Source organism: Apteryx mantelli, chromosome 2 (assembly GCF_036417845.1).
Source record: "Apteryx mantelli isolate bAptMan1 chromosome 2, bAptMan1.hap1, whole genome shotgun sequence".
NCBI classification, from domain to species: domain Eukaryota; kingdom Metazoa; phylum Chordata; class Aves; order Apterygiformes; family Apterygidae; genus Apteryx; species Apteryx mantelli.
In genome coordinates, this window is record NC_089979.1 from 108,359,272 (window position 1) to 108,372,173 (window position 12,902).

The following is a 12,902-nucleotide window of genomic DNA, read 5'->3' on the forward strand; positions in this document are numbered from 1 at the left end:
TTGGGACGGCATTTCTTAGCAGTCACTAAGAACTGTTATTTTTTTATTCCCTGGAAAATACCTGCTGAAAAATGTAGTTTCAGCTAGCAAATACCTTGTCTGGGGCTGGATTAAAAACCAAAAAACTAAAAAACGCAAGCAAATAACAGCGAGTGGCTCTCATTCTTTCTCCTCTTCCTCCTCTCATCCCTGTGGTTACTGCACTACTGCAGATGCTGCAGAGCCCTCCCTTTTCCTGAGGAGATCTGAACACTCACCTCAGCAGAGCACAGAAACTGGTATTTAACTGGGTGGGGAACAGGACTATAAACACAGATCAAGAGAGCAGGCTGCTTCAAATCAAAAGGTGGTAAATGGACAATTTGGGGTAAGGGGAGGCCCCTCAGGAGAGGGCATTCTGGAACGGTTCCACTCTACATAAACTAATGTACACGGCGGCGAGGAAATAAATCCTAATAGATCTAATTCCCTTCTTTCCCTCCTGATGAGTGTCCTAGCCCATAGGACGTGAAGTCATCATCCCTCATGCTCTCTCTTTGGCCCAAGGAATAGATAATTATTCTACAGATAGTAGAACAGGAGGCACCAAAATAATTCTTATTCAATATTACTCTTCCAGCCCTGATGTTCAGGATGTTCATTTGGGGCACCCTAACTCAAATCAATTTTCTGTCTGACTCAGGATAAGAATTTAAATCAGAGACTCTGTTTTTTGAGATGCGTGCCCCAATCACCAAGTTACATGAAATGGATATGATTCAGAAAGAAAATCTGGTGCAGATTCGGACATTCAGTTTTTGGCAATGCAAACACTAAGTATTTCTGAACACTGTTGGTGTACCAGTTAATTCAAAACTACCTATAACAATTAACAATTATTAACAATTCCCCAAGATCTCTGCAGCTCCTCCTGTTTTCAGCAAAATCCTTGACGTTTCTTTTAAAAGGTTAAGATTCTTTGAAAAGGTTTTCTAAACAAACATATTTCAGCTGTTTGGAAACTGCCTTTCATTGAGATCATGGTCAACAGTAAAGGTGAAACTGAGCTTGTTAATAATGACTGCACATCTGGTGACACATACACAGTCTGCAGTGACAGTTTGCTATTTACCAGAGAATTTATTTCTTCTGTTGAACCCTGGCTAATCCTGATTCTTTTTTCTTTCCCCCTCACCTCTTCTCCTCTGGACAGATATCTAGAGAAGTAGCAAAGTGCTTCTTTGCTTATTATTTAATGCAAATATGATTCCAACTAATGATGTACAGCATGTCTGCACTTCACAGCTTCAGGGCTAACAGCTAGAGAAACACAAGTGCTGCTGGAATAATATATCCAAAATGCAGTGGAGAGTAGCAACTCCAGAAAGCAGCCGGACTAACTTGATCCATTTGCGTGATGCAACAGCATGCTATACTACATCAAATGGGCAAACAACCCATGGGACTAAAGGAAGAATATTGCTGGGAGAGCCGTGAATACAAGAGCATGGGCAATGGCCAAATCTAAGGAGGCTGAAAGTGCTGCACTACCAGGATGGGCACTGCAGGCACATGCATTCCTGATATGAGCTTCTCAGAATTTTTCAATTCCATGGCAAATAAGAGAACGTATGAGAGAGACCCTGCAAAAAAGGAGTTTGGCACTATTCCCTGCTAGAGGAGCTTTTCAGCATGAGCTGCATGGGAAGGAACACAAAATGCCAAGTTGCCAGCATAGAATATTTTTCTCTTAGTTGATCTTCTTATTTCTATAATTATGGAGATGCTTTTCTTTTTTTTTCTTTTTGTGTGTGTGCTGTCAAGCAAATGCTTCAGGAGGGAAACTTCACCTGTTAAACTAACTGCTGCTGACAAGACACCAGGCAATGAGAATTCAGTATGTGAGAGTGAAGCCTCGTTCCCGCCCCTGCATCTTACCAATGTAGAGCTGGCTGTACAGCTCCAGGCGCGTGTGTCCTTCCGTCGGTGCTTTCCGCACCTCCAGGGGCAACTGGTCTACCTGCAGGCTGGCCTGTTTGACATTCCTCTCTGCATTGACCCGATGCCACTGGTCATCATTGAGCTGGCTGGGAGACCGGACAACGATTTCCACAGGTCCATTTCCAACATCAAATGAAAAGGAAACCTCTGTAGCAGCTGAAACACCAAGCAAAAAGGAATACATCTTATGTTGCAACCATATTCACTTATTCTTCCTAAACAGAAAGGAATTAATTTGTATTAAAGATACACACTGCTCAGCTACCTTTCTAAATTCGTAAGCATATTTAGTTCCATCTCACTTGAAAAGAAATTAAAGTTTTAAGCATTTAAGTTTTAAAATTTAACCACAACAAACTATATCTTTGAATAAGATTTTTTATTTTATATTATTTTTATATACTTTCAGTAGTATTGGAAAAATATGTTCACTAACATTTAGAAGAAAACATCAAAAGAGAGTGAAACAATGAAATTCATTTTTGATTTTTCCATTTTCCAATTTTCATAGCTTTTTCTTTTTTAGGTAAGTATGTATTTTGACAAAAATGTGGTGCAGAAGAAGTCTGTATTTTTTTCTTTTGAGGAATAATTAATTTTTACAATGAACTAATAAATATATGAAGCAGCAGTAATGAATGACATGAGATTTTATGGCTGAAAAAGGAATGAATTCTTAGGCAGCACTATAGTGCTCAATTCATGATTTTCAATGATACAGAAATGTTCAGAAATTTTATAAATGTCTGTTATGCTCTAACAGACAACTCTTCAGGTCCTACTCTGCAAATTACATAATTGGTACTAATTATTAAACAGGGAGCATGATTAATAACACATAGGTGATTTTTGATTAAAGAAATAAAATTTTGAATTTCCTATTGAAATTTAGGTTATAAAATTTGGGGCTATTGCAATTATTTTATGGTAGCAGAACATCAGATGAAAGAGTTACCAGTAATAGCATTCACTATTCACTGACATATCAGCTAGAAGTAAAGACAACTGAGAGTTCCATTTAGTTTGTTTTTCTTACATATAAGAAGGAAAAGTCATAGCTCCTTTTTTATTCATCTGAAAAAATCCAGTGCCCAACTATGTTTTCAGTTCAGCTGTGGCTTCTCATTTGACTGACTGAATTAATAAACCAGTCTTGCAAAATCGCACTCAGCAAGCCTGATAAATAGTGGTAGATTGGCCACTCAATGATCATTATCACTAACAATACTGATAAATAGTGGGAAATGCTTTTTGTGCATGTCCTAGTAGATTTTCACAACGCTTTTGTCAGACTGAATTAAACTGTAGACATTTTTATGAAATCTGGAAGGAAAAGAATAAACTTTTTACAGAAAATGTTCTTTCAAACAAAATGTATTATACAAATGACACTTTTCATTCTTTTTTTTCTGCAAAAGTAATTACTAAAAGGAAAATTAAAAGCCTATTTAATTACTGAATTACTCTCTGTTCTCTGCTGACTGAAACAGTTTCATTTCTTGAATGAACTGCCTTTCATAAACCATAAGTTTAGTCTGTTTGGCCTTTTGCACTTTACTAGACAGAAAATCTGTATGAGCTAAGGCTTGCCATTAAAAAAGTAAAGAGGTTTCATTTCAATGTTATCATGTCTTATAAATTCAGGGGTTCTGCCAGTAAACTTGGGCAAATTAGAAATTAGAGTAAAGCCTCTCCAGTATTTAAGTTATAACTTATGTTCAAGTCTATTTTCAAGAGTGTGTGTGTATTTCTCCATTGCTTTTGCTTTGAAGAAATCCTTCTGATCTCTTCACTGTTGGGCTTGAATTGCTTCCCAAAAGCTGTCTGTCTACAGGGCTGTAAGAATGAGAACTCCTTAGCAGAGTTTTCCTCTTACCCTGAGGCAACTGGTAGTACTGCTGACATCCCTAGTGGGTGCCTTGAGTGTAACCCCATCCAGCATTTTGAAAACTTCTACAAGAGTACTTCTGGACTTGCAAGTTCTTGGTCTTACAGGCAGATACAGGTCTAATTTTTTAAAGGAAAATTATTTTTCCTTTAAAAGAGGAAGAGAAGTGTAGAGAATTGGCAAACAGAGATATTTCAAGTAGAAGTTCTGTGCTTGCACAGTCCAGCTTTATGCATGACTTTAGCCTGGAGTCTGTAACACAGCCTGAGACACTTCTACTATAATGACTTCAACTATAAAGACTTCTGCTGTAATTATACTTATTGGAGAAAATTATTAACTTTGATATAAAAGCAAGAATACCATCTGCATAAATTCATATTAGATTTTTATATTTAATCTTACAATTTGGGGAGGTAAAGCATTGCAGAAAAATCTCCTCATCAAAGGTTTGTTTTCAGTGTATGTACCTTCTGACCTCCTGGAAGTTAGAGAAGTACAAGAGAAGCACAAAATCTATGGGCTGTGTTGACATATCCCCAAGCAACCTAAAAACATGATTCATGTAAAACAAGGGGGTTTTATAAAACACTTGTTTGTTAGACTGCTGGGCTGAAAAAATATGAAGTATGTCAATATAAAAAGCTTCAGCAGATGAGCAAAGGCTGCATGTTGGTATGTCCTACAGGTGACTTCTATCACTGGTTTTGACTCTTAATTCTCAATTTCTGTCTGAATGAATTTTTGAGTCTACAGCTTAAGTGTGTTCTTCAGCCAGGGGAATCTCTAGGTAAAATGATTAGTACTGGCATCGTAATAGAACTGGAAGAACATCAAATTTATTCAGAAATTCAGTATAATTCATTATATAGACAAGTAGCGATTTTTTTTTTTTCCTAAGTATGGCTTACTTTGCAGAATGTGGCATCTTTGCCTCAAACACACCCTGGGTCCACAGAACTGTGGTACTATTCTGACAGAATTTCAAAGGGGAGGATTAGAAAACATTTAACTTATATGTTCACAAGTTGGCATTTGTTTACAGTGACCAACTGGACCAGAGTAGGATTTTTCAAAAACAAATCAGCAGCACAGGTAGCAGATATTTGTACTGGTCAGTCACTTGGTAGCTCATGATGTGAGCTAACCTAATGACCATTTTATTTCCTATTCAACCAAATACCATAAAACTCAAGTCAGTTGTTCAAAGAAATGAGAATGGGGATCAGACTTGAACAAATATCTGAAGTTGCTTAGTTAAGAAATCAACAGAGAAAATAAATGTGTTTGTTAGTGTAGTCAGTCAGTACAAAGTTTTGTGATGAAAATTCCATAAAACTGAACAAGGGTGAATTTTTTTTATGTGCTCCTGCCACACACATTCACTTAATAAACTGAGACTTGTGGCTACACATAGTTTTACCCTTACTGTGCCTTGAACAATTACATATAATTAAATCTGAACATGATCCTTTCACCGATTCAATTTTTTAAGGTCTTAGGTCATTTGCAGCCGTCTGCTCAGAAGGTAGAATTATAGAGAAGTGCAACTTTTGCAAATAAAATGCCCTTCTCGCTGTTCTTACTGTGTAGCAGTAACTTGTTTTTAGTTCTGTTCAGGTCTCACAGTTTTCCTGTCTGAGATCTATGAGGCATTTGCCCACAACACAAAGGGACAGAGTTGTATTGTCTGTGAGGTTCTGTGTTTCTTGGATTCTTCCTTTCAAGGCTTTCTGACAAATATGCTTTAGCTCTTAGGCTTGGGAAGTGGAAAGCACTTCCATGTCCTTTGCTATGCAGCAGGTCAGACTAAATGATCTAGTAGTCCTTTCCGGCCTTTAAGATCTATGAATAAGCAAGTCTCCCATTTTGCTAGAATTCCTTATGTTTCAAGTTTTTTTCTTCCTATTTTTCTAGCTTGATCCTTGCCGATAAATAGCAGGCTAGAATCCCTAGATGTAATGAGCCAGCCGCCAAAGAAAGAGACGCTGACAGACAGCTGGGTGTTCCCAAGATGCTGAGCAGTAGATGGAAGTGCTCAAAGACACATCAGCTATGAAAAATGAAGTGGGAAGGATTACAATCTTTTGCTCATAGGCATTTTTGCATGTGTCTCTCTTTCTCTCCCTCTCTCTCATTATCCTTTCCCTGAAAAGGATAATTTTAGGTTCTTCCTTGTATTCTTTTCCTATTGACTCCCCTGATGTATTTATATACCTTTCTATGGGACTCACCAATGTTTTGGTTGACTTGTATCAAAGGGAAAAGTATCTAACTTCTTTAGGATCCTTTTGAAATCCCACTCTTAGAACATAAATGCCTTGGTACTGTATATGGCTAGATTCTGAGCTCACTTACTTGCCTGTAAAACAGGGTACAACAATAAGCTATAAACCATAGACTCTTAACTGCCAGATAGATATTTTTCCTCTCCACCTTGCTTGCTTGTTCCATGAAATCAACAGTTTGAAAATATTTTATATCTGGAAGAGCGGCATCTGTAAAACTTCTTGGACAACTTGTTTTTAAATATAACCTCTGACTATCAGCTCAGTGACCAAACTAGGAGACAGAATTCAGTGAAATGATTGAAAATGAATGAAAATCTGATCAACTGTTAGAGGCTAAATGCTCCTGAAGCCTGTGGGTTATGTATATATATACGGAATCCGTCTCCAGTTTGAAGACCAGGTCTCATATCTGTAGGTACCGTGATTCTTTCCACGGACTTCAGTAGACTCTGGAAAAAGTCAACTTTCTAGGTTATTAAAGTTGTGCAAGTAAATGCACAACTTGTCCACCCTTCCCACTAACAATCTGATAGCTGAGTTTTAGGGTAGTCTTACAAAGTCACCTCTAAATTACCTGCCCTGCTGCCCCCATCTGCACAGGGGTGAGATGGCCATGTGAACATGCAAATAGTGTTGATAGCTTGCTCCTGGCTGCTCAAAATATGTGAAAGGGGTTTCAGATGCTTCCCTGAAGTGCTGTATTGGAACACAGGACCTGCTTTGAGGAGGCAGCTTATCGAGGGACAAAACTAAAAAACAATGCTACCAAAACAACATTTTATAGAGAAATTGTTGATTCAAGTTCCTTGACTACAATACAGGAATTACTCTGTAGCTTAATTGACTGTTAATAATCAGGTAGTCATCAAAAATCATGACCGCGTTTTCAGTAATTGGACTAAGCATCTGCAAGTTTTCATCATTTATCAAATTCCCAAATGAAATGGTCATTTGAACTATTGAACAAAAGCTTTGCTCATTTGACCAAATGACTTAGTGCACATCCACACCACAGACTGCGGTGATCCCTGAGCTAAGTGCCAAATGAACTAGCTCTGGAAGCTGCACAGCTGCATCATCATGATGCTGTGCCAAAAGTAATTAGTCCTAATGAGAGGCTATACTGCATCTAGGATCAAACCCAGCATAGCTGGGAGCTGAGCTATGCAGACATGTTAACTTTCTCAGAATTAGCTCAGGTATCTCTCTAACACGGGGGTTCACTGTGCAGACTGGACACACTCTGCATTTGTCTGTAGGTTAAAAAGCCAAACGAAAAAGGTGGCGCAACTTTACACCCCCTTGGATCTTATGGAGTTATTTACGAAACTACCAAGAAAAGAAAAATAGGGTGGCTAAAGCTATCGTTTTGATTTAACATCATTTAACACTCACTTTTCATGGTATAAATCAGTCCACCACATGTAATACAATAACAAGTCAGGGTCAGTAAAACAAACTAATATTCTGTGAGAAGTAAACAATCCTTAGGATAAAATTTATTGATAAAATGTTACTTCTCTGTGAAAAAGGAAGTAGAGCTTTTAGCACTAACACTTTTAGTGATTTTGCTGTAAACTTAGTTTTTAAATATCAGTGATTCCAGACATTCTGTAACAATATTACTGATTTCTTCTCACTGAAATTACTGTTGCCTGAGGAAAAGATTTTTAAAAGCCATTTTGTCCTCAATAGTAGGAACACCAGAAACATTTATTGAAAGGAGAAAAGAAATTAGCTTCCTGATGAAAGGTAAAGGTATGAAAACATGTATAAGTGAATGGTTTTAACCATTGAAGGTTTGGAAAAAGTGATACCATAATATTTAGAGAAGATACTGATATAAATGCAAAGGCATTTTTTACCAAGATTAAAGAAACTGCATTTATGGTGAATAGGATTTATTAAACTCTTCTAGAAATTCTTTGTGGATTCAGAATTCTTCAGAATATCTGAAACTTCTGATGACATTGTCAGTGTGTTTTGTTTCACATTTTTACTTTGGAATTTTTAAAGTATCCTACAGATCAAAAGAAATCAGAATGAGAAAAAAAAGAAAAAGGCTTTGTCAAATGCAGAAATGAGCGTCCTTTGGAGTGCCTGCCTTTCTTGTATTTTTGATCCTCATTTTCTCCACCATTTAGTTTGCAGCCAGACTGCACCTGATTCAGTCTCAGCTGTGTGTGCACTATCTACACCTGGTCACTGCAAACTTGCAATGACATTTCTTTGTGAATGGACAGGGAATTTGATCTGCTGGGAGATGTTGGTCTGTTTAGGCAAGAGGTGCTTTTTTTTAATGAATATAATTATGTTGTCACATTGTAAGACAAGTCTGCACACTAATAAACTATTTTATTTCATGTTTAAAAGATGCAAATTTTAATACATTGTTTTCTTCCACATTACATTGTTACATCTTCCATGATGCTTTCCCAGCTTATTTTTAGTAAGATTTATAATGGGACTAGTGGTTTCAACAACTGAACAAATAAACCTAAATCCTATTCTTCTGTCTACTGGAACCAAGCCTCTCTGGATTAATGTGAATTAAAAATGCTGAAATCCTTCTTTTGGCATTTTGTTTTATGATTGTTAAAATGCATTTTCATATACCTGTTTTCCTGACTGAATAACTAGTCATTTTCTTATTCCATCTTCATTGCCTATATCGGATTAGACTCCCTCTTAGTCATCTTTGCCTACTGTGCTGTCTCCATGCCGAGCCCTTGAAATTTAGTATCTTCACCTATGGTTTTAATCTTAGATATTCAGTATATACCATGCGCCTCAGAAGTACTCTACTACATTGCAGCGCAGTACTGGAAAATTCATGGGAGAGCAGATAGCAGAAAAGTTTTGTGGAAAAGGCAAGTGAAGGGAAGGCAGAAGTTGAAGGTAGGAAAGGCTTGGTATAGAGGTATATTGGTATATGGTTCGCTTCCTGCCATGGCAGTTGAAGGACAGCATCTTATTTTCTCTACAAGGTGTTAGTTTAAGCGCACTGTAATTTTTTTTTTTCAACAACTTCAGTGGAAAAGAAGGCTGATGGACTGTAGCACTAGTCATTTGCTGATGATAATCAGTTTGTTATCTGTTTCCCCTGATTAGCTATAATGCTGAATACTTGCCTCTGTGTTTGGATGGAAGTAGAACATAACTGTGAGCTTGTTGAAGCTCATGCTAGATAAGGCAAAAGTAATGCTTGGAGGTAGAAGAAGGAAACTAAAAAATACAGCAATTACCAATGGTGTATCACTATACAGTAAAGGGGTGATTCTGGAGCACGGCACCTGGAGGGCTTTCCTCTGCCTTCACGTGGCTAGAGGATTCTAACTGTTCCTACTAAATACAGATTTTGCTAGTGTGATCCACATTTCTGCCATCTACAGTGTGCATTATTGCTGTGTCCTGCTTGATTCAGTTTCAGAAAGTAAATCACAGAGTCCAGCATTTTCCACTTTTCTCCACTGCATGACTACTCATCTTGAGTCCCATTAAGAAAGACAGAGAAATTACAATGTTATTTATAAATAAATAAACAGTACATTATAGTTCACTATTCTCTTGTTTCTGCTGGTTAGTCTGAGGCATCAAACTTAATTTTGTTGCGCACATGCTGCTTGTACCAATTTCCATCCCTGTCTATATATATTCTAAAACATTTGCAGGCATGTTTCAGTGCTTCTTGATTGCCATTTTATACAGAGTTCAGCTAGCAGCACTTTTTTTTCCCTCTGGTTTTTTTTAGTATTTAAGGGAATAATAGAATGGGATACTATGTACAGTCATTTCCTCAAGCGCACATTTATAGCTGCACTGTTTCAACAGTCCTCGTATCAGAGTGGGCTATTCACAACTGTAGTCTGCCCTCAGAAGGGTAAGAAGTTGCTTTTAGAAAGAGGCATATCCATTAGATGTAGCACTTTTCTTCTCAGTTACAGCTTGTTTCTGGTAGAAAGCCATTATGTTAGCGAGCTGAAGCTCAGTATGAAGGGGAGACAGAATTGAATACAGCACCTTCGTCATTGCGAGTGAGCATCTGTGAGGACTAAAAAATAAGGAGGGATTTGATTTTGGTAATGACTAATAATTAATTATTTGTATTTAACTTTAAAATAAACTCAACAATCAACCAAACAACCAAACAAAAATACCAACCTTCCTACACAGTAGATTAGCTTCATATTCAAGCTGGAATTTAACATTGCTTCAGGGGATACAAAATATTACATTTAAATGAAAGTACCAAATTTTCTCATGATCTTACTTTGCAAAGGCCAAACATGCCCTCAGAAGATAATTGTTTATTATCATTATTTACTAATTACTTCAGTTATGCTAACTGCACTTGAGCTATTTGGTACATAAGCATTTGGAAACAACTCATATTTTTATGATTATATTTTAGTTTATGTAGCAATTTTTAGCCATGGACATCAAAAAAGAAAAACATCATTACCACCCCTATATAACAGGGAACCAAAGCAAAGGCAAGTGAAATGACTTGTTTAAAGTCAGACATCAGCTGGTCAGAGTAGAGTTTGAAAAAATACCTACTTGCTTTATTTCTAAGGCAATGCAATTTCAAATAGACAATGTTACCTCCCATTCAGCCCTCTTCCAGTAAATACTTGCCTGCTTCATCTCATGAAAGGTACTAAAACTTAAAAAAAATAGGACCAATAATTTTGGGTCTCTTTTGTGAGAGAGGATTCACACAAAGGGAAATGCAGTCAGTGCACTGAGTGGAAAAGGAGAGGAGGAGTGTGCTTTCCTATCTGTAGTGGGTTATAATACACTTCATTATATCCTCTTAACTGAAAGACTCTACCATGAAACTGAATGGGTCCCCTGCAGTAGAAGATATCGCAATAAAGGGGAAAACCAGCTATGAGTGCAGCTAACAGAGACAGCAAACAGATACAGCAGTGTGTGCACCAGTGTCTGGGCTCTGCTTAGAACTTCTGAGAACCTTGTTGGAAGTTGTGGGGGCTTTCTGGGGACTCTCTGAGAAACTAGAGGGTGCTTGCTGCTGACAGGTAAGGAGAGCTAGGCAAGGACAGCTACAAGAGGCCTTAACTTCTCCTGGGAGAAGCTCTAGCCAAGTGTAGCTGCTGCTAATGAGCTCTGCTGGTTGCCCCGATCAGAGGGAGCTGAGGCCTTTGTTTCAGCTGACTCTTGATTGGGGTGGGTCAAGCACCCTGTTAGTCAAGGCTAGGGAGAGGCATATATAAGAGCCAAGCCCAGAGCCCTGCTCTTGGGGTAGTGAGCAGGTGCAGTGGTTTGCAAGAGGGTGTCTTTGTCTCCAGTCATAGTAGCATGCCTCAGGTATGGTTATGACATGCTGCAGAGTGCACTCCCCTGTAGCTGTGTCAGAAGCTTCCACCCAGAGAGGCCTTCTGATGGTGGATGCAGGTCTCAGGCTGCAGGGAGTGCCTGGGGCCTCTTTGTGAGGCTGGGGCTGACAGTCAACTCTTCTGCAGAAGGTGGGCTGTTGTGGATGAGCTGTGTTGCCAGGTAAAGGAGTTATGGGAAGAAGTCAGCAGGCTGCATAACATTGGAGAAGATAAGTGAGAGGATAGTTTCAGAGACTGTGGTTTCAAGAGTCTCAATCCCCAACAGCAGTGGAGATGCAGACAGGCTCTGTGCTGTGTGGAACAGTAAGTTGTAACTCTGTAGAAGATGAAAGTTGGAAACCAGTCACTTCTTGTATGAAGAGTAAGGCTCTTGCTGCTCCTGAAAACTTGCAGTTAGGTTCAGTGCCCTCCAAGCTGAGGAGGAGCTGGGCATGACTTCAAGTGAAGCAACTGGGCTGACAGACCCTGTGCCACACAGGAACACCCAGAAGAAGTGGTGAGTGATTGTTGTGGGTGGCTCCCTGCTGCAGTGGACAGAGGTACCCATCTGCTGACCTGACCTCTTGCCTAGAGAGGTTTGTTGCCTGCCCAGGGCTTGAATCCAAAATGTCATGGAAAGGCTGCTGAGGCTTGTCCACCAGTCTGACTGTTAACCCCTGCTGCTCTTCCATGTGGGTATCAACAATATCAAGGGCAATTTGGAAAGTATCAAATGGGATTTCAGAGCTCTGGGGATGGTGGTCAGGGGTGTGGGGGCCCAGGTTATTTTCTCCTTGATTCCCCCCAGTGAGGGGGAAGGATGGGAGGAGGAGTAGATGGATACTCAAAGCAAACAACTGGTTGCATTGCTGGTGTCATGTTTTGGTTTCTGTGACTGTGGGACTCTGTTCGAAGACTCCCATATGATTGGGAGAGATCGGATCCACCTCACTAAAGGGGGAACATGTGTCTTTGCCAACAGGCTGGCCAACCTGGTAAGGTGGGCTTTAAACTAGGAAAGATGGGGGAAGGGGAGAGTTACAGAGACCATAAAGTCAGCAAAACAGGGCTCAAGTGGGGATACCTCCAGCAATTGCATGCAGCCAAGGAAGTACCTACAAGACTATGGGGAATCCTCTTGCACCCCTCATATGCTCGAATACCTCTCTGAAATGCCTGTACACAAGTGCATGCAGCATGGGGAATAAACAAGAAGAATTAGATCTGTGTACAGCTGCAGGGCTATGATCTCACTGCAGTTAGAGACATGGTGGGATAGGTTGTGTGACTGGAATGCTGCCATGGATGGCTATGTCCTTTTCAGGAAGGATGGGCCAGAAAGGTGATGCGGGGGACTCGCCCATCATGTGAGAGAAACTGGAATGTACTGAGCTCTGCCTAGGG

The 12,902-nt window shown here is 39.2% G+C and overlaps 1 protein-coding gene across 1 annotated transcript in view; it reads right to left on the minus strand.

Annotated features, from left to right (window-relative positions):
* CNTNAP2 (contactin associated protein 2) overlaps nt 1-12,902 on the minus strand; it is a 1,164,397-nt gene that overhangs the window by 100,185 nt on the left and 1,051,310 nt on the right. Inside the window, exon 17 of the mRNA XM_013955738.2 lies at nt 1,918-2,136. Within this exon, the coding sequence (XP_013811192.2) occupies nt 1,918-2,136 (219 nt within the window). The remainder of the gene's footprint in view (nt 1-1,917; nt 2,137-12,902) is intronic.